General features: G+C 36.2%; 1 protein-coding gene across 1 annotated transcript in view; it reads left to right on the top strand.

The window, feature by feature from the left end:
* LOC107726133 (receptor-type tyrosine-protein phosphatase T-like) overlaps positions 1-25,230 on the top strand; it is a 121,401-nt gene that overhangs the window by 6,064 nt on the left and 90,107 nt on the right. The window contains exon 3 of the mRNA XM_016535644.1: positions 23,307-23,578. Coding sequence (XP_016391130.1) covers positions 23,307-23,578 — 272 coding nt within the window. The remainder of the gene's footprint in view (positions 1-23,306; positions 23,579-25,230) is intronic.

Genomic DNA, 25,230 nt, shown 5'->3' with positions numbered 1-25,230 from the left:
TAATAATAATAATAATAATAATTATTATTATTATTATATTTTAATGTTAATGTAAAATATATTTTGGCCAAATTGTGCAGCTCAGCATATCAGCACAGCAAATCTAGAGCTTTGTTTTATTGCATTTGAAATTTCATTTGAAATTTTCATCAGAAAAATTGCAATTAGATATTTTCTAATTAGATATTTGTGTAAGAGGTTAGTGACACTCTGTCATTTTACAGTGATAATAAAGGCTCATCTGATGATTCTGGTGAGTAGGTGGTTTTGCAACGGTGACTATGTTAAAATGCTACTCGGAGAGATATAGAGAATGAAGGAAGTTGGGTATCCAGCAGCGTACTGCCATGAAGGACTTAAAGAGATTGACAGACCAAAAGAGACAATAGACAGAAATTGAGAGCGATAGACAGAAAAAGACAGATAGAAAAAGATGATGGAGAGTGCGTTAGTGGGTTTAGCATTCTAACCCAACACACATCAGTCTTGTTTACTGATTTCCAGGCTCCAATAAAGCAAAGCTACAGCCTCTAAGATTCTCCTGCCGCGAGCTGCCGGAATCACGCTCTCACACTGGGGACCCAACTGCTAAGAGCCCTCCGCTCTTCCCTTCTCCCTCTGCCTCTATCTTCCCTCTTGCTTTTTCTTCCCTCTCCCCCTCCCATGTCTCCTGAATTCATCACACCTTCCGCTGACACACTGCTATCATTAAAGCCTCGCTCGGGCCCTCTGCTGACTTACATGTCTCTGTTCTGGTTTACATGCCTCGATGAACACACTCCCAGTGATGCATTCACACTTACAGACTCACACACATACTCACACTCACTCGGTGGGACAGAATGCTGCAGAGCGGCTCGGGTCAGGAATCGGAGCTTGTGATTAAGAGGACAAAAACATGCATCTGTTCTCGGTGGGAAAACAGAATGTTTTTGTCCACATCTGCTTCGTTTGGTTGCTTGTTCACGTCTCCCTCCTTATCAAAGCATGATTTATGATTTAAATAGGGTCTATTATGCGTTTTTTTTATTTAAATTGCCTCCCTCATGTCTATTAATAATGTTGGAATAATTTTTTTTAGAACTAAAAGTTTAGTTTTTAATGACATTTTTCCATCCTCATGACTGGTTAGGCCAAGTTTATGATCACCTAATAGGCAGTGGGTGAACAACGATATGAATAACGACACTGAATCGAACTGAATAATGATGCTGTTGTCTTCTGTAGAGCTATTTACAGCTAAATTAAATAATTGTTTCATAATTGATTAACTTTTTACACAGCTTTTCAACGCTAAACTGACTTGAGCTGAATAATGACACTATTGTGTTTTTTAGAGCTGCTTTACAGCAGAATTTGAATTTGTCTCATATTTCAGAAATCAGAATCAGAAAGAGCTTTATTGCCAAGTATGTTTGCACATACAAGGAATTTGTTATAGTGTCACAAGCTTCCAGTACATGGAGACAACAACAACACACAGATAATAAAAATGAGATGTGAATAAAATTCACATGCATAAATATAAACCACAAAAAGAAGAATAAATTGTATGTACAGGTGTGCTATAGTTAGAATAGGAATAGAATAAAATAAAGTTGTAGGGATGTACTAGGATTTAGGGTGATAAATAAGTATAAGGTTATTGCACATACTTTAATTGCACAATGGGAGAACATTAACTGTTCATGAGGTAGATTGCCTGGGGAAAGAAACTGTTCTTGTGCCTGGCTGTCCTGGTATTCGGTGCTCTGTAACGCCGACCAGATGGCAAAAGTTCAAAAAGGAGATGGCTTGGATGTGATGGATCCAGAGTGATTTTCTGAGCCCTTTTCCTCACTCTGGATGTATACAGTTCTTGGAGGGTAGGCTGGGGGGCACCAATAATCAATAATCCTTTCAGCAGTTTTTGAAGAAGGCTGCATCATTGATTCTGTTATTTTCCTCTTTAGTACTGTGAAGCTGTGAATCTGTATTGTAAATAAACATGACTTGATCGGTGGTGTAAAAGTGGATGGTCATATGCTAATGTATTGGGTTTCTGATGTCAGTTTTAATAAATTCAGTTTAGTTTCTGTTTTTAGGTATGAAGAAAATTTAGACTTCTTAAACAGCTTATGTTTTTTATAGTAAGTGAACTCTTAACAAAAACCTGATTCCTTATGATGTGATTGCATTAATTATTTAAAATTAGGATATGATTTAATTTTATTTTGATATCACAAATTGACCTGTTCACCCTTCAGGTTTTTGAAGCTTGGGAACCTAAATTCGCCTTGCATTAGATTCTGTGTGACTTAAAACCATTGCATCATTAAAAGTTTGTGTGTGTGTGTCTCTGTGCCATTGAATTTGACAGACATACAGACTTGAAGGCCCTGTGATCGCCTGTCAGAAACACACAGTGTCTTTCCCCTCGTACAGCACCTCGGAAAGTGAAATGTTTCGTCTTTCCATCCTCCCCTTATCCCTCAATACACTCATTTTTCATTGTCTCCATATCGCTCACGTTCTCATCTCCTCTGTTTAGTAATCCTTTTATCTCTGTGCTCAGATAATACAATTTTCTGATAATTTCTGTGTCGGGATGAAGGAGTTCCTGTTATCCATCACTCATAACGGAGGCCAGAAGTTTGATGTCTGGTTATGACCTTGAGTGGTGCATGGTTGTGTGGTCGCCTTTTCCCTTGTTCACATAGGAAAACAGGGATGGATGACCATAAGTCAATGCCATTGTTCGACCGGCAGAGCATTTAAAAGCCATTGCTGTCAGAAGCAATGTTGCCCCAGAGAGAAACACAGAGAGTTGGTGCTTTCTTTGTGGCGAGTATAAGCTTTATGCAGCACTGCCTCAGTAAGAACAAATCAGAGGCCTTGATCGTGCTTTGAGAATAGCATGCACTGCAAGGTCTGTCAGGATTGCAAGAAACTGCTAATCATACCATAATGCATCACATAAGTCATTCAATTCTTATGAAGGCTGATGGAGTATTTTCAATGGATGAAGATGCTATATGGGAGTTCCACAGAAATATAACATCTATGTCTACATAGGGCAGCATATTTAAAGAAGGAAATAATGGAAACCCTGTAATTAAAAGAGTGGTTTATAGGCCTAGAAAATTAAAATCCAAATTAAAAAGGTTAAAATCCTCATCCAGTGCTCATAAATGACTGGAAAAGTCACAAAAGTTTATTAATCAAAAGATGTGGCAACCCAGAAGTTCATTTCAGAGATATAAAGGTTATTCAAAATGGAAAAGTCTTGAAGAAAGTTGTGTAAAACCAGCATTTCTTATAAGAGGTTTAAAGGTTTGCAATCAGAAAGAACTGAATGCAAATCCTCTGAGAGAGCAGACAGGCCTATGAATCAGTTTCCCTTTTGGACTACAGTTTTAGATGGTTTGCATGTGCATTTGTTAAGCAAGATATTAAAATTGCTATACACATCATTAACATTTATCAAGATGATGCAAACTAGATTTAATCAAAGAGATGGGGAATTGTTGTTCATTATTAGTGATGAGTGTTTTAAATAAACTAAGGAAAATATTCTGCATTGTAATTAAGCGAAAACAGTGGCTTGCTAATTTAAAGTATTGCACACATGGGTGATGAATCACACACATCTGCTATTGACAGTTTCAGATTTCTATGCAAAATACTGTGTAATATTACTTTTAAACGTAGCACAACATTATTGAAGTAAAGTAACAAATTGTGTTGCACTGTAATTTTTTATGGAAAGTTTTATATAAGTAAGTTTTTGTGTTACTTTTGCTTTTGTCAGATGGTCTCTTAACTTTCAGAAATATTACACCGTGATTGAACACTTCCGGGTGTTTTTATTTTTTATTTCGAAATAAATGAATAGAAAAGTAGCTTGTTTTTAAGAGTGCACTAGCGACTTTGTCATCCTTTACTTACCCTCAAGTTGTTCCAAACCTGTATGAGTTTCTTTCTTCTGCTTTAACATTTTCAACATTCTTTAAAATATCTTCTTTTCTGTTCAAAAGGAGAAGGAAAATCATACAGGTTTGAAACAACTTGAGAATTTTTATTTTGGGGTGAACTATCCCTTTAAGCCTCTGCGATTTCCTATTAGTCTTTAGTTTGCTCTTTTCTTCTTGTTTTTAAGTTTTTGTGTTACTTTTGCTTTTGTCAGATGGTCTCTTAACTTTCAGAAATATTACACCGTGATTGAACACTTCCGGGTGTTTTTATTTTTTATTTCGAAATAAATGAATAGAAAAGTAGCTTGTTTTTAAGAGTGCACTAGCGACTTTGTCATCCTTTACTCACCCTCAAGTTGTTCCAAACCTGTATGAGTTTCTTTCTTCTGCTTTAACATTTTCAACATTCTTTAAAATATCTTCTTTACTGTTCAAAAGGAGAAGGAAAATCATACAGGGTTGAAACAACTTGAGAATTTTTATTTTGGGGTGAACTATCCCTTTAAGCCTCTGCGAGTTCCTATTAGTCTTTAGTTTGCTCTTTTCTTCTTGTTTTTAAAGGAACAGGGTACAAAGGGTATTTTCATGGAAGAAAGTAATTTGCGTTTACAAAGACATGAGGTTAAGTAATTAGTGAAAGCATTTTCATTCTTGGGCGAACTGTCCCTTTAAATCTCTCTTCCAAACATCTGTTTTGATTTTTCGCCTCGTGTTCGTAAGCATACTATCACAATTCAGCAAATTGTCCTCACCAAATCAGTTAACTCTCTTCACATTACATCTGTTTGAAATTATTTTATGAGACAATGCACCTTATGTTCCACCAAATTTCATTCATGGGAGCTATTTCTTCACTGGAATAGTTTAATCTGAAATAATGTGACCAGAAAGATTACATTGGGCTGGCAGAGAGAAGGGCATAATTAATTTGATGGTGACTTAATAAATGCAGGGTGACATATGAGGCACTGCGAGGCATGCTTAATGAGAGCGGGAATAAAAACGAGAGAGAATGAGAGAGAGCAGAGATGTTCGACTGTCTCTTTCCACAGATTGTGAAGCAGACAGCAGAGCTCCGGGCGATGAGAGGGCCTCTTTACAGCTGAAATTAAATACCGCAAGAGAGCTTCGACTGAACAGTTGAACCCAGCAGATCTATACTGATCCTTGAGCTAAAGTGACGTTACCTCAGTCTCTCTGCCAACAAAGTTTGGGTGCAGTATCTGGCAAAGCCCTTATCGGTGGTCTTAGGAAGTGTTAGTTAGCGACTGCCATTTTTCAGATGATTTGTACCTTGCTCAGATTGTGATTTAGTTCTTCTATGGCATCGCTGTGAAGAACCTTTTGAAGCACCTTTATTTTTAAGAGTGTACCTATGATGATCTTGCATCCCTGATATTGTGTGTTCTCAAGAACATGTCTGGGTCGTATAGAACCCCAAAAATCAAAAGAAAGAAGCAAAAGGTTAAATTGTGTAATCTGTGGAACCATTAAGGCTGCGTGGAAATTATTTTCATATTATTATTATTATTAATTTTTAAATGTTACATTTTAAATGAACATTTTAATATAAATTGTGCTATTACAATTTATAACACAAAATATTGTAATTTATTACAATAGTAATATTTATAACAATAGTAATTTGTTCATTTATTCATTTTTTTAAAAATAATAATCATAATAATCATATTAATTATTATTAGTCATACTGATATATAAGCATTTTACATTTTACATTTTTGTCCAAATTGTGTAGCCCTGCAATAAAACAAAACAGACATTTTGTTCTTTATATAAATGTTTGTCTTTATATAAATGTTTGCATTTAAAATTGTAATCGCAATTTTTAACCAGAAAAATTACAAATAGATTTTTTCCCAAATTGGGCAGTCCTAGTTGAAACTCCCAAAACTGTCTGGGTCATAAATCATGCCAAAAATCAAAAGAAAGGAATAATTCAGAACAATTTCGATTACATTTAAATGATTGTTGTGGTATTATTAATCTTATTTCCTAACCGAGTTGTCATTACTGTAATTATAAAAATAAAAAAGAATAATATACTATAATAATATAATAATAAATAATAATAGTATTACACATTTATAATTCATGGTATTGTTTATTGTGCTGCCCTTATGTTGATTAAATTAAAAAAAACTATTACTTTACTGTAATACAGTAAAATATCACTGTATTACGCTAATGAAAATCTAATGTAATGAAAATTGTCTGGATGCATTGTGGTGATGGAAATTTCCAATTTTACATTGCCGCATTATGTGAATACATCTTAAAAAAAAAATATATATAAAAAAATCTTTAAAAACTTTTCTTAATGTAAAATTTAAAATAATAAAAAAATATATTTTAATTTTATTCTTTTGAATAATGTGATGCCGCATATGTTGCTATTACATCTGTAAAAGAAAGCATCGTCTGGACCAGTGGTTCCCAACCCTGGTCCTGGAGGCACCCCAACACTAGGGCTGAACGATTAATTGCATTTGCGACGTTCATCCCCACTGCACATTTTGCATGTCTCCTTAATCAAACACACCTGATTCAGGTAATCAGCTCATTAGTAGAGAATCCAAGACCTGAAACTGGTGCGTCAGAGAAAGGAGACATGCAAAATGTGCAGTGTTGGGGTGCCTCCAGGACCAGGGTTGGGAACCACTGGTCTGGACAGTGTATTTTTTGTACGAACAACTTAAAAATGATTAAAAAAAAAATCACAATTCTTGTAATTCATTAGCTTGAAAGCCAAATTGGTGCATTGATATGGAATTCAATTGATGTACGGTCATCTATTCAGGGATTCAAAGCAACATCATCTTAATGTTTGCTAAGCGTATTAGGCTGTTCCTGTTCTGCACCTGTTGTTATGTCTCGCTAACTGCCTCATGTAACGTATTGCTTAATGACTATTCATTATAGAACGGCCACAAGGCTTTTAAGTGCCTATTATGTGCAAATTGTGTGTGCGAGTGTGTACTAGAGTAGTTGAGCTTGTAGTACAGAAAGCTGGGAGGGCCAAACAAAACAATCGAACTCGGCAGATGCTTTGCCAGAGAAAGGGACACTCTCCGGTCTCATTTTTCTCCCAACTCCTTCAAGAAAGACTTGTTGATAGTATTACAACTTCATTATGGGAGTTCAAAGCACAGAAATAGTGTTTCCAGCAAAAGAGAGCATTTATTTTGCCCTTAGATCTCTGTTTTTTGTGGGCTTTTTTCTGCTTGCTGATTTTCCAGCCCAGCAGCAGTGTCATATATCATAACACACAACACAAACCTCATTCTATAGAGCTTGCTTAGTTGCTACAAGTCATTTGTCGTAAGGCTTTGTCCTGCTTTACCGTTTTGTTAGCCAGCTCTGTTATCTTCTTCTGTGTGTGTTGGTTCACATGTGTGTATTTAGACTGTAACCGTTGCTTATCAGCAGATATAATATGGTGGTTCCGGCTGAATGCTCTTTTTGTCCTCCTTGCAATCAGACCCCGGCGTGGCCTTTGTTGACGGAGCGTTTCTCTCCAACCCTCAGGGAACAATGAAGGCTCATCTGAAAGCTTGATTCAAGAGTGGCCGTCCAAAACCACCAGGCTTGGGCGTATGTGCGATATTGAATAGGCCCTCTGAAAGCACTGACCTTTTCTTTTGCCAAACCAACAACAGATTTCACTTTTGCTGCTACCTTGGGGACAATTATGCATCTACTTTCCCCCCATTTTTCTTAGCTCTCTCTCTCTCTATTTCCCACATTTGTTGTATTGTGTTAGTGTAAGGTCAACTGTCTCGGCGTGCTTTGAATCATTCTAGTTTCACAGGAATGCCTGCGTTTGGGAGGCTTGCAGTCTTCGGGGAAAGACTGAGATGTCATCTTTGATATTTTGCAGAAAATGACTAGTTCTATATGTCTCAGATCTTAAATGAACACTTCTCTTTGGGATTTAGCAAACATTTAACCATCCAATGCTCATATATTTGCCCCATTGCAGTTTTTAGCCTGCCTTGGTGTAATATTGTTCCACCGCTTACTTTTTAAGTTTTTGCAAGAAAATATTATCTCAGCCTTTCTACTTAAAATTTTCACGTTTAATTAAACATATTACTTGCTTTTTCTTTCTAATTATTTGTGAAATTCTCTACCAATTTTTTGAGTGAAAATTGTTTCTATGTCATTTTTTTTTGTCTATAAGTGACTCTTTTTTTTTTTTTACTTTGATTTGGCGGATTATGTAAAGGCCTTGATATCTTTGTGGAATTGATTGTGATTTTGTTTTATTTACTAGAATACATTCTGCTTTGAATACTGCATCAAAAAAAATTTGAAAAACATATTTAAAAAATTTAATAAAATCTGTGAATACCCAAAGATTTGTGAAGTAGTCTGTAACACGGTTTTGGTGGTGCACAGGAAAAGTTGGTCCGTTTCCTTTGGTTTTAGTAAATGGAGTTTGAGTGAAAATTGTTTCTATGTCATTTTTTTTTGTCTATAAGTGACTCTTTTTTTTTTTTTACTTTGATTTGGCGGATTATGTAAAGGCCTTGATATCTTTGTGGAATTGATTGTGATTTTGTTTTATTTACTAGAATACATTCTGCTTTGAATACTGCATCAAAAAAAATTTGAAAAACATATTTAAAAAATTTAATAAAATCTGTGAATACCCAAAAGATTTGTGAAGTAGTCTGTAACACGGTTTTGGTGGTGCACAGGAAAAGTTGGTCCGTTTCCTTTGGTTTTAGTAAATTGAGGCACTCGTAGATTATAAGTGCAGTGCATCTACTGCAAGAAGGCTTTTCATTGTTCCTCAAGACTTCCTACACAGCCACATGTGGTCTGTCAGTACTTCCCTATCACTTCCATTCTCTTTCCTCCCCTCTATGAAAGATAAAGTGTCATTTGACCTAGTTTTTTTTACAAATACAACCGAATTCCTCTCTTTTCTCTTTCTCAATCCCGCTCTGATGGTTATAGTGATAGAGAGAGAGAGTGTGGGTGAGTGCTTATTACTTCTATCTCCACCATGTCAAATCCAGGGGATGTGAAAAAGGTGTTTTTTATAATACCACCACACCTTTTCGCTAAGGGCTGGCTGTCCCTCGTTTTTCGTCTTCCCCTGTCAGCCCAATCCTCAAATCTCCTAAGTGTTGAAAAGGATGAGTCTGACAGTGTGTCTGGCTAACCTGAGAGACAAAAAAGTTTGATAAGAGCGAGAGAAGTACTTATTTTTGTCCATGGCCTTTTTTGCCTGTTCCACCAAGTTCAAGTTACAGCGATCTGGAAATCATGTCAATATGAAATGGCATTCGCATTACAAATGTAGTTTGTTGTATTTCTAAATAAAAATAGATGCTCAACCAGAAAAAAATGAGGTAGGCCTATAGGTCAGGACTTGATTTTATCTGTCAAGATGGTGACAAAGGAACATACCCAAATGTGAGTGTTAAATAGATTACAAAAGCATCTGCTTTTGAAATACATTACAGAAGTAGGTTGTGAATGACATTTATGTTGATGTTAAGCCTGAATCTCTCTGCAGTGTTATTTTTGTATTATTTATATACAATTGTAGATATTTTTGAATTAGCTTTTATGTTGATATTTTCTTATTTTAATTTTAGTTATGTTTAGATATGTGCTTATTTATTTTGTTTTTATATTTCTATTTCCTTGAATTTGTTTAGATTTCAGTTTTAGTAATTTTAGTACATTTCTAATTTTCTAGTAAGTTTAGGTTTTCATCTAATATTTACATTGAATTTGATTCAAGCTTTATTTTAATTAACAAAAAGGATTTCTAATAGCTTTAGTTAAGAACAACAAAACTGTCTTTCTGTTATTCATTTGATTTTTAACAAGCCGTCATGTACCACTGAACACATCAAGATGTTGTTGAGATTACAATTGTATTTAGACCACTTTCCTCCTAAATGTAATCAGCGATTATAAGTGTATTTGTGTTTATGCGAGCAGAAGAGAGAAAATGAAAGTGCTTTCATCCTCAAGAGTCAGTAAAGAACAAATCAATGCGCGTTGGCTGAGAATTACATCACTGTTCAAGATCTAATTATGTCTGAAGAACATAAATCTGCAATATTGATATTTATTACGCGTGTGCATTTGTTTAAGGCAGACAGGTGATTTATCTCAATGTGTGAGTGTATCTTGCACCTTCTCTCTCTTTCCATTCCTCCGAGCTCCCTGACAGAATGTCATTAGAGTCGTGGTTACATGCATTCTTCATGAGAGATGCTTGCTGGAGCCATTAGCTAATTATGGTCATGATTTGATCGCTTATGGATTAGTGCACAAGGCCCAGTGTTAACTACACATAGCATGCTGTCTTGCGTGAGTTATATATATATAAGAGTGAATCTGTGTGCCGTCATGCATGTGTTTGATGGAAATAATCTGGACAGGCTAATGCACACTAAATATTACCTTTGGACAGGCGCCCGCTGTTTTCCCTTCAGCTCTGAAGACACCTGTATTGACCCCTGAGAGCTCTTTTAATTATGTGATGGTGGAAATTTTGCATCAAGCCTCGAGATTTGAGTTTTGAAGGGAAATGGCAGGGGCAAGATGGATTGCAGGAGGAAATGTACCTCACGATTAGGCTTCAGGTATCCACTGTACACACATAAATCATTTACATTTAGTCATTCGGCAGACACTCTTATCCAAAGCGACTTACAAATGAGGAACATCACAAGCAATTTATCATAAGAGCCAAACACCACATTTCAAGAATCGGCTAGAGCAAAAAATGCAGAAATGTGCCAGAGAAAAGAGAAAATGTAAATTGTGCCTTTCATTTGTGATTTCCTTTGTAATGCTCATATAAATCACGCGTGTTTCCACACTTTCACCTGCAAATCTTTAGACCAGTGTTGGGTAACATTTCAAGTTATGTTATGTATTAAAATAAACTGAACTGAATTGAATTTGCCCGGTGGTCAGTGAATTGAAAAAAAAAAAAATTTTACTGGCCATAAATAGTCTTTAGCAGGCTGAAACTATATTTTATATGATTTCCTTGTATTCTACCATTCAAAAGTTTGGTTAAAAACTATAATTTTCTGAAATAGTATTACAGTTTAAAGCAGCACTATGTAACTTTTGGCGCTCTAGCGGTTAATAAACAGAACTGCACACATCCCGCGGAAGAACATTCCAACCGGAGCTACTTCTCTAAGTTTATGTCTATGGCGATTCACGCAGGTATGTGTTACTCCGCAGCGGTGACGACCCGACCAGGCTACAATAGTCCAAATATAAGTACTTATTATAAGTGTACCGTAGTGATTCGGAATAAGACAAAAACGCGGTTTGGAAGATGAATTCATGATGTACTCGCTCATTATATACATTTTGCAAATTTTGAACACAGAAAAAGTTACATAGTGCTGCTTTTAATGAACTGTTGGTGTTCAACACATGCAGTTGTGTTGCTTAATGTATTTTTGATGAATAAATAGTACAAGAGAGCAGTATTAAAAAAAAGAAGAAGAAATATTGTAATATACATGTCTTAACTGTCATTTTTGATCAATTTAATGCATTCTTTCCAAAAAAAAAACAAAAAAACGTACTGACCTTGAACTTTTTAATGATAGTGTCCAGTGTTGGGGGTAATGCATTACAAGTAACGCAAGTTACGTAATCAGATTACTTTTTCAAGTAACTAGCAAAGTAATGCATTACTTTTTTTCAAATAATAAGTTACTTTTTCAAATAAGTAACGCCAGTTACTTTGTTTGCCATGTCTTGACTAACAGCTCTCGTGTTGTCATGTTAAGAGAAATCAGGAGTAAGTTCGGAGGCGTTGTGTGTGCTGTGTGAACATAATGCTTTACTGTAGTTCTAGACTAAATGTCAACATGCATTTACTCATCTCACTCGCACAGAAACACATTCAGTATTCCTCAAATGTGAAATACAAATTCAGAATATGACGCAAACCTGCAATAATTAAATGTTAATTAACATTAATATCCTTTATATATTTAATCCCATTTTATTAACCAATGTCTTTGCTGCTGACCTTCAATGGTCCAATTCAACCATACTAATAAAAAAATGACTTTAGATAAACATAACATAATTTATGCATCCTCTACTGTACAGACGTGAATTTACATTTCCTTCAGACTGAGGCTTATTCATTTCACTTTTGGCATGAAAGGGCTTTTACAATTGCCAGAAATAGAACTTTTTTTATTATTAAGAACAAACAAGCAAGCCCAGCCCAGATGAGAAAAAGTAACATAAAAGTAACGTAATGCATTAATTTCTAACTAAGTAACGCAATTAGTTACTTTTTCAGGGAGTAACGCAATACTGTAATGCATTACTTTTAAAAGTAACTTTCCCCAACACTGATAGTGTCACATTTTGGTAATTGTGAAATTTTGGTAATTTTGTCTTTAAAATTTGTAAGCAAACAATACATAAATGATGCATTTTGCCAACTGGCCAAGCCGCATTTTTGACCCTGATTATGCAATGGTTACTTTCTCAAATAAGTAACTTTTTTTTACTTTTCTGTTCATTCAACTTACTTGTTTAGTACGACTATTTTTTCCTCTTATGAGAGATTGCTTGTGATGCTCTTCATTTGTAAAATATCATGGATAAAATGGTCTGCTAAATGAAAAGTTTTTCAGAATATGACGCAAACCTGCAATAATTAAATATGTTAAATAACATCAAATGTATCTAATCCCATTTTATTAACCAATGTCTTTGCTGCTGACCTTCAATGGTCCAATTCAACCATACTAATAAAAAAATGACTTTAGATAAACATAACATAATTTATGCATCCTCTACTGTACAGACGTGAATTTACATTTCCTTCAGACTGAGGCTTATTCATTTCACTTTTGGCATGAAAGGGCTTTTACAATTGCCAGAAATAGAACTTTTTTTATTATTAAGAACAAACAAGCAAGCCCAGCCCAGATGAGAAAAAGTAACATAAAAGTAACGTAATGCATTAATTTCGAACTAAGTAACGCAATTAGTTACTTTTTCAGGGAGTAACGCAATACTGTAATGCATTACTTTTAAAAGTAACTTTCCCCAACACTGATAGTGTCACATTTTGGTAATTGTGAAATTTTGGTAATTTTGTCTTTAAAATTTGTAAGCAAACAATACATAAATGATGCATTTTGCCAACTGGCCAAGCCGCATTTTTGACCCTGATTATGCAATGGTTACTTTCTCAAATAAGTAACTTTTTTTTACTTTTCTGTTCATTCAACTTACTTGTTTAGTACGACTATTTTTTCCTCTTATGAGAGATTGCTTGTGATGCTCTTCATTTGTAAAATATCATGGATAAAATGGTCTGCTAAATGAAAAGTTTTAAACGTACTTGTAACAAATACAGTCTCCTTTTTTCACAAGGCAGCCATGTAGGACAGTCCAGTCCCTGAATCTAACACCAAATCTGCAATCTGCAAGTGAAACTAGATTGTTCCCATTACTGAAGCTACTGTATCTACTCTCTTTTAGGAGTAAAAACGACTATTTTTTCCTCTTATGAGAGATTGCTTGTGATGCTCTTCATTTGTAAAATATCATGGATAAAATGGTCTGCTAAATGAAAAGTTTTAAACGTACTTGTAACAAATACAGTCTCTTTTTTTCACAAGGCAGCCATGAAGGACAGTCCAGTCCCTGAATCTAACACCAAATCTGCAATCTGCAAGTGAAACTAGATTGTCCCCATTACTGAAGCTACTGTATCTACTCTCTTTTAGGAGTAAACCAATAATGTAACCCGCTAAACTTTTGAATGTAACGCTCCTGTCATTGCCTTCGACCTCTACTATTGTTCTTTTCTCAAGCTAGAAAATGCGAGAGCCGCTGAAAGACTGGATAGTGTAAATTCTGCTGGTGTCATATTTTCCCTTGGGTTTACGATTCTCACTCTAGATACCTGTGAAGAGAAATCACTAACATCAAACCAGAGGAAGAAGAAAGAAAGAGACAAAAACAGCATCCTGCCCTAAAACAGGATAAATGTCTCCCAGAATTCCCATTTCCCCCCCTGGCCTCACAACAATTGGCCAGAGTTTGATAAATGACAAGCCTACAGGACCAATGACAGTTTTGTTGCTCAGGGATATTTTTATACCCAGTAGGGTTTTTAATGATAGAGAGCCTCTGGTATGAAAGGCCTGCCTCCTTTTTTTTCCTTTTGTCCTATTTGTTCTGTCACAATCTAAAATTAGCTAATGTGATGGCAAATAACCAAAACCTTGCTTCTGTCTCAATCTCTTTCAGTTCTAATAATTTTTTGATGTCTACTTTTAGTGAAAAAACAAACCACATGCTGTGAATATTTTTTCTTTCTTTTTCCCATTGCAGTACAAGGAAAGAAGAATCACAAATTAGTTTTATTTATTATCTCAATTGTTTCTCCTAGACAGCATTGAGATTAGATGGAGTGATATTCAATAGAGAGATGCTTCTCAGATGTTTCACATGATTTTCTCAACAATGTCTCAATCTGTGCTCAGATTTGCTAAGATACAAAGTTCTGTATTAAGAAATCTCAATATGAACTTTCAAGATCAAAAGAAACATCTTTAAAACACATCCTAAAATCTCCCGAGACACGAAAGAGCAACCTCTGAGGATTAAAATGATATTTTGGGCTGTTGTGTTCAGTTGTCCATACCGAGTTTCTCAGCTGAAGTTTTTATTGTGTTGGTGTCTGTGACCTCATCATTAGTAGATGATCCCAGGCACATCCAACACACAGCAGCCAGCAAAAAGTTAGTGCTTTGTTGATGTTTACACCACGGAGTGTATCTGTGGACATTAATAAAGGACACATGTGTGTATGTGTGTGAGGGAGGCAGAGAAGCTATTAAAGAGATGTGTGAAGAGTGTGTGTGCAGGCATGTCTGGATCAATATCACTACACACCATGTTTTTAGCCCTTGTCAGTTTCATGATGCAGCGTGTCCAACGAAGTGTAAGGTTCCAGTTGAACCATTGTATCATGAGTATGTGTGTGTGTGCGTGTCCTAAAGTGCTGTAAACCCCAGTTCTATCTATCTATCTATCTATCTATCTATCTATCTATCGTTCTTTTATTCTGTCTATTATTCTATCTATTTATCGTTCTATTGTTCTGTCGTTCTCTCTATAAGGCCTTTTCAGACTTTCAGAAAAGCCAACATTCAACGTTTAGTTAAATTAATGTATTTCGTTTAAATTTATCCATCTAGATTATTACTAGATACAGTATAAAAAATGTATTACAAAAATGCAATAAAAATATTATTTAATAAGTAAAAGTTATTTACTTTATTTGCACAGTTAGGAAAGTTTTGCTAGTAGGAAAGCTTTGTAGCAACAGTAACTAACTAAGGGGGCTATAATATTGCAATGGTAGTTTTTGTTCAGTTGTTTTAAAAGTCACTTTCTACCAGTATCACGATTGCTAGCAATTTACTAAACATGCTCTCCTTTTGTGGTGCTCCAGCTTTGTCGTAGCACACATGGAACTCAAGGACACCTGGCCCATGCACGGGAAAGACTGATCTCAGCAAAAAGAGAAGTGATACTAGATTTATGGCTGTGTGACAAAGTGCACTAAGCATCAAGTTCGCCTCGTCGCACGCTGCCAGCAGGGCGCCGCTGTCGTGCCCCTCTTCTCGGCCACCTGTTCCTGTCATGAACCTGGACGTGGGCCGGCAATAGGTGGGCCAGGGCAACTGTGAATTTGGAGCAAGCAGGTCTTCTGTCCCATCACAACTCTTAATTTGACACAAATCTGTTCACCTAGAGCTAAATTCACTTGTTACTTGAGGGTAAATGGAGCTTGAGTTTAAATTGGCTTTCTCAGCTTCAAAAATTACTGACAAAATCGCACCATTTTTAGACAGTTCCTTTATCATTTTAGATGGTTCCACTTTCATACACATATCTGCAGTCTGTCAATTGAGATTCATTATTGCGCATTCTGTCATCCGGACTGTTTCGCAGAAAATATGAATCTTTTCCAGACATGGAGATGTGTGTCTGTTTAAAATGTATTTTTAGATGTTATTGGACTCTTTTGCATCTCCCTTTATCTTTCTCCCTGTTGTATTTCTTCTTCCTCTCCCTTGTTAGGCTAGCTATGATCTCCCCAGGCAATTTGACCGCCTTTGGATCTTTTCAGTCCTTTCCTTTTAGATGCTAATAATAAATAGCCAGAATACGATCAATTTGAGACAACCTGAGTCTAATTCAACTGCTTGGCCACTGAGAGAGACTTTACTAGGAACTGATAAAAGGCCATCCTTTGTTCCAAAATGAACACACACACACACACACAGAGAGAGATTAAAATAGATTTAATGCCAAAAAGAACACACACACACACACACACACACACACACACACAAAATAAGAATAAGCAGCAGAAGAATCCTTTTACCTTTTAAAACCCGTTCTGAAATGCAGATTTCAGAATTTCAAATAACCATAATTCAAATACCAAGATGCCCAGTTTCAGAAAGCAGCAATCAAAAGAATGCCAAAATAAACATAACAAATTGGACCAAGATTCTTGAAATTTGCATGCCCAGCGGCCACAGAAATTATCTTGAAATACTTAAAATGTATGAATGTCATGGCACAAACCAAGTGACATTTATTATAAAGAAAGACAGCTTAAGCAGTTAAAATCAAGTTTCTCAAACACTATTGGAACATGTTCATAGTTTATGTGATGAACTCGTGATTTCATATATTTACTAAAAATCACAGCAAAATCTTTTTTGCCACTTGTTTAGATATTTTTTTAGATTATTTTGTTTTCAAATGCATTTACTTACATTTTTAAATGTGGCTTAAAGGGATAGTTCACCTCAAATTAAACATTCTGTCTTCATTTACTATATTTATCATATACCATATCATATACCATATCTATCTTTCTTCTGCAAAGCACACAATAAAAGAAGATATTTTGTATCATTTTGGTATCAACATTCCTCCACCAAAGAAAGAAACTCGGAAAGCATGAGGGTGAATAAATGATGACAGAATTTGTATTTTTAGGTGAACTATCCGTTTAAGAATCTAATTACTTCTGAATACTGCCACTATATATAGTATGTTTGCAAAACACATCCTTATTGTGTAATATTAATTAGCTGTCTGTTCTGTTTAAAAGCAATTGGCGGGCTCCCTATTTGCATATGCATTTACCCTTGATTTAAATAGTCCCTGTATCAACATCAGTTCTTCTGTAGCCAATCAGCAAATGGAAGTCTAGTGAAGCAGAAAGCGTGAGCTGGAATCCCTAACCACAGATGAAGTTGTTTCTATTGGATTTGCCGTTGGCCGATTCACTGATTTGCATTAAGGTGCCCAAGCGTGGCGTCTTCACTCTGATAATGACACTTCAATTATTGATTTTCCACTTATCGGATTACCACAGTCTCGAGGGTTTGCGACAAGGCCCACCGAGGGCCCATGAGAAAAGGGCATCGGAAGTAAAGGCTGGCGTGATTTCAAAGGGACATGACGAATTGCGGCACACAGCCGGTGGGTCTTGTTGACTCTACGCCAATCACGTATCATTTGGCGCGACAAGCAGTGCGATGCGGTTTCTGCTGGGGTTGAGATGGAAAATGGGCGTGCATGTGTGAGAAGTAATAACGAGGGCTTCGGAGAGGAGGAGAGGACACAGATAGTGCCATATCATGAAGGTCCATTACACATACAGGGCAGCAAACATATGGGGCCCGGCTGAAGTAGCCAACTGTCTCCCGTCCTCTCTCTCTGCCATAAAAGCATCCATTCCATTAATTTTACACTCACTTTCACATATACACCCTCTATGAGGTGAGGAGGGATTTGGGGAATTTACTGTGCTTAAATGTGTCAAATGGGCCACAGCGCAGATCCACTGTACTCTCGAGACCCCTATGAAGAGTATGTATGTGTTTATAAAGGGACGGCCCATCTGCAGCCTGTCGTTGGGGGGAGGGAATCAGGCGCGCTTCTTCTCTCGCTCGCAGCTGCTCCAAACAAAATGATTGCAGCTGACGCATCACCATTTCCTCTGAAACAGGGCCGTACAGTGGACTTCTGATATGAAAAGGCAAACTGTTATTTATTTATTCAGTTTTATGTAAATGAATGTTCCAGATGCATCTGATGTTTACTCTGATGTTTGGGTTAATGGCAAAGGGAGCTAATATTATAATATGTTTTTCTTTTTTTTAACATACTTAAAGTATTTAAACCAAATTTATGTCAAAGTTTTTGTTTTAAAAAATGTATTTGTTTATTTATTTATTTCACATGCTTAAAAAAATAACCACTATAAAAACACAGTAAAATGCATTTTTTTTATTTATAGCTTTTATTAGTTACTAACTGTTGTTTGGCTATTATTAATAGTTATCTTTTCAGAACATTCTTCAACAAGTCCTCTGTACACGTTGCAGATTGACACGTTGATTTAACCAAGTCACTACAAATTGACTCATTTTGTGTTTCACAAGTAATTTCAGCTTTGTTTAGATTCGGATGTGACCGAAAGTGTGATGTCCGAGTTGTTTACTTAGTAATTAGTCTGTCCATTTCCACCATTTTAACCCTCTCAGGTCATTTGCGGATCAGTTGTGAACATGATAAGTGGGAATTATCTCATTCACTGGGTAATCGGCCAATTTTGTCCTATCATGTGACTTTTTGACTGTATTTTGCTAATGTCCCCCTCACATTCACACTACAGGACCTCAATTAAGAACACAATGAGCTCAAGAGAGACAAAAGCTGTTGGAAGGTGTCAGTTAAGAAAAAAATAAGTATTCAGTGTATACACAACTGTTTAAAATTTTGAGGTTGGTGTGTTTTTTTTAAGTCTCATGCTTTTTGAAGTCTCATGCTCACCAAAGCTTTATTTATTATATCAAAATAACTGTAAAACAGTAATACTGTAAAATATCATCACAACTGTTTTCTGTTTTAATATATTTTAACGTAATTTATTCTGTGATTCAGAGCTGAATGTTATTATTCCAGCAGTTATTATTCTAGTCTTTAGTGTCACATGATCCTTCAGAAATCATACTACAGTAATATGCTGATTTGACGCTTAAGAAACATTTCTTATTATTATCAATGTTGAAAACAGTTGTGCTGCTTAATATTTTTGTGGCAACAGTAATAGTTGTTTTTTTTAGGATTCTTTGATGAATAGAATTTTCATAAGAGCAACATTTATTTGATAGAAGTCTAAAAGAAGATTAATAGAATTTTTTTTTTTTTTACTTTTTAAATGTCTTTACTGTCACTTTTGATCAATTTAATGCAGCCTTGCTGAATAAAAGCATTAATCATACTGACCCCCAATTTTTGAATGGTAAATATTTTTATAGTTTTTTTTTTGTTGTGCCGTCTGAATATTTTAGCAGATGCCTCCGATATATGCTTCCACACCTATTGAAGCTCTTTCCTCGCTTCCTTTTTATTCCTCCCTGTGTTTTCCTCTCAGCGCATTAGCTTTTCCACGGTACGTTGCAGATTACCGCCCTTGCTTGGCTCAATGGTAAATAAGTGCTTTATTGTTCCCGGGATAAAACTGGCAGGCAGAAATGAGGAATGCCGTGACTTTATCAGACCGAGCAGCAGAGGGCCCAAAGTACAGGGACCTGCCATAATTGCATATTAAAGTGACAACTAGAAGAGTTTTTGCTATTTGTCATGTGGGGGATCATATTATGATGGCGGGAATGTGACATTTAGTGCAAAGAGCTCCCTGTGGAAATACTCAGAGGGAATAATGACTTTCACCGGCAAGTCCTCTTGGTACTTTGCAGCCACACGCAGAAGAATCCTCTCCGAGAAAATGAGTTGAAATTGGCACAAGGGCCAGGTGTCTCTAAGATTGATGTGAATTGCACGGCATTCTAAAACTGCTTCTCAGATGTTTGAACCGATAAATCTTACAATCAAGGGCGTTTAGACGTAAATGAATTCATATAACATCTCTTCATATTAACGCAGGGGTGACAGCTGTCAACCAAGCGGCACTGAAGCGATACCTTATCGGGTTGCCTCGTGTGGCCCCTATGAAGATGTTTTACAGACTGTTGCGCTGTCCTAGAAAAACAGTAATGGATCTGTCTCGACGTTGGTCTTGAAAACCACGTACTGGTTATTGGTTGATGTGATCAGCATTAAATCACCAGTAGTGTAGCTGTGATTCTGCGAGGACTCTATTTTGTTGACGGCACGTTTGCTGATAGCTGAGAACGACTCTCATATTGCTATCGATTTTAGTAAAGGAGATCGCCAAGTGCTGCGTTTTACTCCAGAAGCTATTTTCGTTCTGCAGTAAGTATTGAGAGAAATCTTCATCGACATTGATTTATGTTTATCTGCACCCACCACAGTTGCAGGAAAAGGAATTATCATCCAAATAGTGTTGCCCTTGAGAATGCGCATAACAAGTTGTACATCATGCTCAGGTATTTCTCAGAATATTCAGAAAATGACTTTTAATAATATTTTGATTCATCCCAGAACTCATTAATACATGAAATGTAAGTGCCTCCAATGCATTGGGACTCCAGGAGGTAACTGAAATCTGGTAATATCACTGAAGCAATTTGGAGGCTATGTGTTTTTAATCTGTTTTCCAGCAAGAGCTGCGGCGGCATCACATTCTTAGTGATGTAAACATTAATTTCCATTTAAAATTCTCATGCAAAGTCCCACCGCAAGATTGTGCCAATCACAGGCGTGTTTGTAGTGTTGTCGTGCTCATGTCAAGAATGTTTTGTGCATCCAGCAGTCCACCTGGAATAAAACGTGTTGAATTATTTAACATAGAACCATTACATCCGATTTCATATTAGCTCAGCTTAATACAGTGTAATCTACTGAAGCGGCCAATGGTGTGATTGAGGACACTCGTATTGACCGTGGTGGTAGGGCTGATTGCCTGCTTGTAGGTTCGCTCTAAATTACCTCGCGGTTCAAAGGCTTCACTTTGCACGAACATATATATTGGCAATCATCAACGGTAAGGAATATATAGATGTCTGCTCGGAATACCTGATAGAAAATGCACGTGGGCCGAGAGGGTTGAATATGAAATGCAATCAGGCGAGTTCACTACCGGCCCGCTGTTTAGGGGGCCTTCGTTAGATTGGATCAGTGTGCGGAATTGATTGGCCTCATCCCAGGGCTCAAGGTTGTGTTGATTGATAGATACGATGCGCTCGGGTGTTGTGGTCATGTCTTAGATAATACTTGTGATGAATGGGGTGTTATGGCAATGGCTTCCTCTGCCCACCTGGCAAATTATGCATGGTGATTTAGCACAGCCTGGCAGAAAGGTGTCGGGAAAAATTGGGACTGATTTTGACCTACGTATGTGATGTTTTAACCTAGCCCTTAACATATGCACATCGCTTGACGTAAGTACGCCATTTGGATCCAAAAAGCCTGGTTCTGCATTGGCGGGCTTTCAGAAGTTCTGATGAAATAACATATTTGCAAGCAGCGTATATTATAGTAGATAGATATACTCCATTTTTTGCATGTCATAGCTTCGAATAGTCCCTAGTGAAGGGATCTGCATATGCACATGGCTTTGGAAATATATAATAAAGGTCTTTCAGTCACCAAATCATGAACAGACCAGCACTATAATTGCTGTAAAAACATTATTGAATAGCCGGAGTTTTGATTGATAACCTGGCTTTCACCTTTGTTAAGGCTAAAACCTTTTACCTGACATGAATGAGTTGAACTCTTTTGTGAGATTTTTTAAAGAACTTGGAATTAATTACTATAATTTATCCCCCCCCAAAAAATGCCACCTTTGGGTCTTTAGCTTAACTAAATGCTTTTCCCTGAGGAAGGTGAATGATTGTCACTTTTTTCAAGAAAAATCATGATTTTTGTATTCTCTGAAGCCCTGCACTCTTTCTTCTTTCTAATGCAGTGCAGCTGTTGGTAGTGACTTGTACAACACTACTCATAAGGCTGTAAGATGGCATATTGTCTCATAAAACTGGAGTAAAATGGATGTAAAGCTGTCCACAGAATCATTTCATAAATAGTGCCTCAGCACTTACAGTTTCAGGGTGGTTTTATAGCAGGCAGTTACCCAGTTACTTGGTTATGTGATGTGTTCTGCTTACAAGGGCACAAAAGACCATGAACATGATTGTGTCGTGTAAAATAACAATGACAATGTAGCCTTCTGGGAAAAGAGTATATGATACCGTACATCAACACATTCTGTTCAATAAGGTCTATTCTATTCTTCAACATCAAGACATCCTTGTTTATAACCATTGCCTGTGGAAATATTCTATTCTGGAACATATTTTTATATTATATATTTTTATTTGACAATTTATTTATTTTTTGATATTTATTTATTTTTTTTACATTTTTTCATATTTATTTCAACATACTATATTGAAGTAATTTGTCAGTTTTTTTCAAGAGGAAATCTATTCTATTCTATTCTGTTCTGTTCTATACATCCTCATCTATGAACGTGACTGATTAAATATTCTATTGTGGATTTGGCTAACACATAATATTGTTTATATTATATATTATTTTTTTTTAAATCAGATTTATTTGATGTTTACACAGTGTTTGGGTTAAAGAAAAAGTGTGACTGAATCAGTTCAGTCTTCAGTTTTTTGAATGATTCTTTAAAATATTGGCCCGAAGAATCAATTGCTAAGAAACACTTGTTCACTTGTTGCTTTGTTACAGCTGCTACATTTCCAGCTGAATGTGGTGAACTATTCTATTCTATTCTATTCTATTGTATTCTATTCTATTCATTATTGTTTCCATACCTTTTTACTATACAAATTTCTGTATGATGTATTACTTTTGAGTAAATATTCTATTGTGGATTGGGCTAACACATATATTATTTTTATATTATATATTATTCTTATTATTTTTTTAAATATCAGTTTTATTTTGATGTTTACACAGTTTTTGGGTTAAAGGAAAATGCAACCCATATTATAATATTTTTAGCATGTTTATTTTAATGTATCTATTTATTTAAAACAAATTTGTGTGTTGATTCAGTTAACAATTTGTGTGACTGAATCAATACAGTCTTCAGTTTTTTTTAATGATTCTTTAAAAGATTGGCCCTAATAATCAATTGCTAAGAAACACTTGTTCACTTGTTGCTTTGTTGTAGCTACTACATTTCCAGTTGAATGTGGTGAATTCTATTCTATTCTGTTCTGTTCTATTCATTATTTCAATATGTTTCCATACCTTTTTTACTATACCAATTTCCGTATGCTATATTACTTCTAGGTTCCTTCATGATGGTGAATGCTTCGGGTCGTGCATCAGGGCAGAAGGCCCACCTGCTCCTGCCCACACTAAAAGAGAACGACACCCACTGCATAGACTTCCACTACTCCTTGTCCAGCCGGGATGGGATGAGTCCCGGAACCCTCAATGTCTATATAAAAGTGGACGGTGGGCCACAGGGGAATCCCATCTGGAATGCCTCAGCACCCGTCACGGAAGGCTGGGTGAAGGCTGAACTCGCCATCAGCACCTTTTGGCCCAACTCCTATCAGGTAAGCATGACAATAACAATGCCAGAGTCATGGGTTTCAATACAGAGAATCTGCATACTTTTCTGGTTTAAATACAAAAAAATGTATTAACAGTAACATTGACAGCACTTACAGTGGAAGTCAATGGAGTAAATGATTCTCTTGATTAGCAAGACAACCATGATCATTTAGGTTGTTTTTAGCAGGATGAGCCACATAGCAAACAAACAACTAGCAGCTAAAAGAACAGAAGCTAAAACAAGTACTGAAAATGTTGTCCCCTTGGCCACTGAAATCGACTGAAGTTTATTTTCTGCCATATATTCGTGGTGAATGGCACCAATTGAACTGCAGAGAGGGGTAGTAGATTGCTCTCTGCTCCAATTACCACTGCAATCACTGTCCCCTAATCTCACCCACAAATGGCCCTGGTGAATAAGCTTTTAGCTGTTAATTTTAGATCTGTCTTTTTGCTTATTACCTCTCACTCTCGCCCCCTCCTTCTTTTTCTCTTCTGATTCTTTAGACCCAGATCTCTCTCTATCTCTCTCTGCCTCTTACGCTTCTCTTCATTCTGTCTATAGATTCACCGGTCAATCTGTGCAGTGAAATACCCTCATAAGATTAGCCGTGTAATTGAATTAACTAATGAGAAGAGCAAATATTTAGAATGTGCTGGGGATACTCAAATTCTCTTGGCAAACAGCAGACCTAAATTAGCTAAAGGCAATATTTGCTGAGGGCATCTATTTGACCAGCAGGCAATATCAAAGCTTTTGTTTGCGTGTATGCGTGTGTGTATTTGTGCTTGGGGTGAATGTCACAAAAACATGTGTAAGTATTATTATTATTATTTAGCATATTGGTATTTATTGCGTATTATAAATGATAATTATTGTAATTTAGATTATATTGCAATTCCTTTTCAAATTTAAGATTTAAAAAAAAAATAATATTGATTTTCAATTAAGACCCTGGCATATTTTCGAGATTCAAACTCTCTGCATGCTTGTTCCCAGTTTGTGTTTTTTTGTCTTGCTGAGTTGAACTTAATAAATTACCTGTTAAATATCGAGAACTAATATCTACTAGAAAATCTGCCCGTGGGATCATAAACTATACTGACAAATATCCCGCTGTGAGTTTGATTAGAGCAACGAATTTGCCAGATAAGTGGCCAATTTTGCCAAAACGAATCTCTGGGTTAATTGACTTGTTTCCTGCCGTGATACATTTTAAATCGTAGGGTGCCACTTTCGACGTGACAGTGTTTAAAGGGTAAAGCTGTATGATATGCAAAAGAAAAAAAGGCAAATCTGTCTCTTTGAACTTGTGATGGTACATTATAAAAAAGCAGTTCTTTTTCCCATGTCCTGACAGTTTTAGAGATCATTTGAGTCAGCCATAATGTTGTGAATAAATGATGAATACAGCAACGTCCTTGAGTAGGGGCAAGGATGATAAAAATGACGATGTAAAGGGCTTGCTCATTCAAAATTGAAAATAATGTAATTAGTTGCTCAACCTCATGTCGTTCCAAACCTGTGTAACTTTCTTGTGGCAGGATATTCGCACTGCTCTTTTCTAGGATTGAGAATTGAGAACTGAACAAACAACAACACAAAGCTAAAGCCACTGAAAGCAGTTTCCACAACATTTCTGATCCGAAACGT

This window comes from Sinocyclocheilus rhinocerous, unplaced genomic scaffold (assembly GCF_001515625.1).
Source record: "Sinocyclocheilus rhinocerous isolate Xijiao unplaced genomic scaffold, SAMN03320098_v1.1 scaffold1477, whole genome shotgun sequence".
Lineage (NCBI taxonomy): Eukaryota > Metazoa > Chordata > Actinopteri > Cypriniformes > Cyprinidae > Sinocyclocheilus > Sinocyclocheilus rhinocerous.
This window is presented reverse-complemented; position numbering and strand designations above follow the sequence as displayed.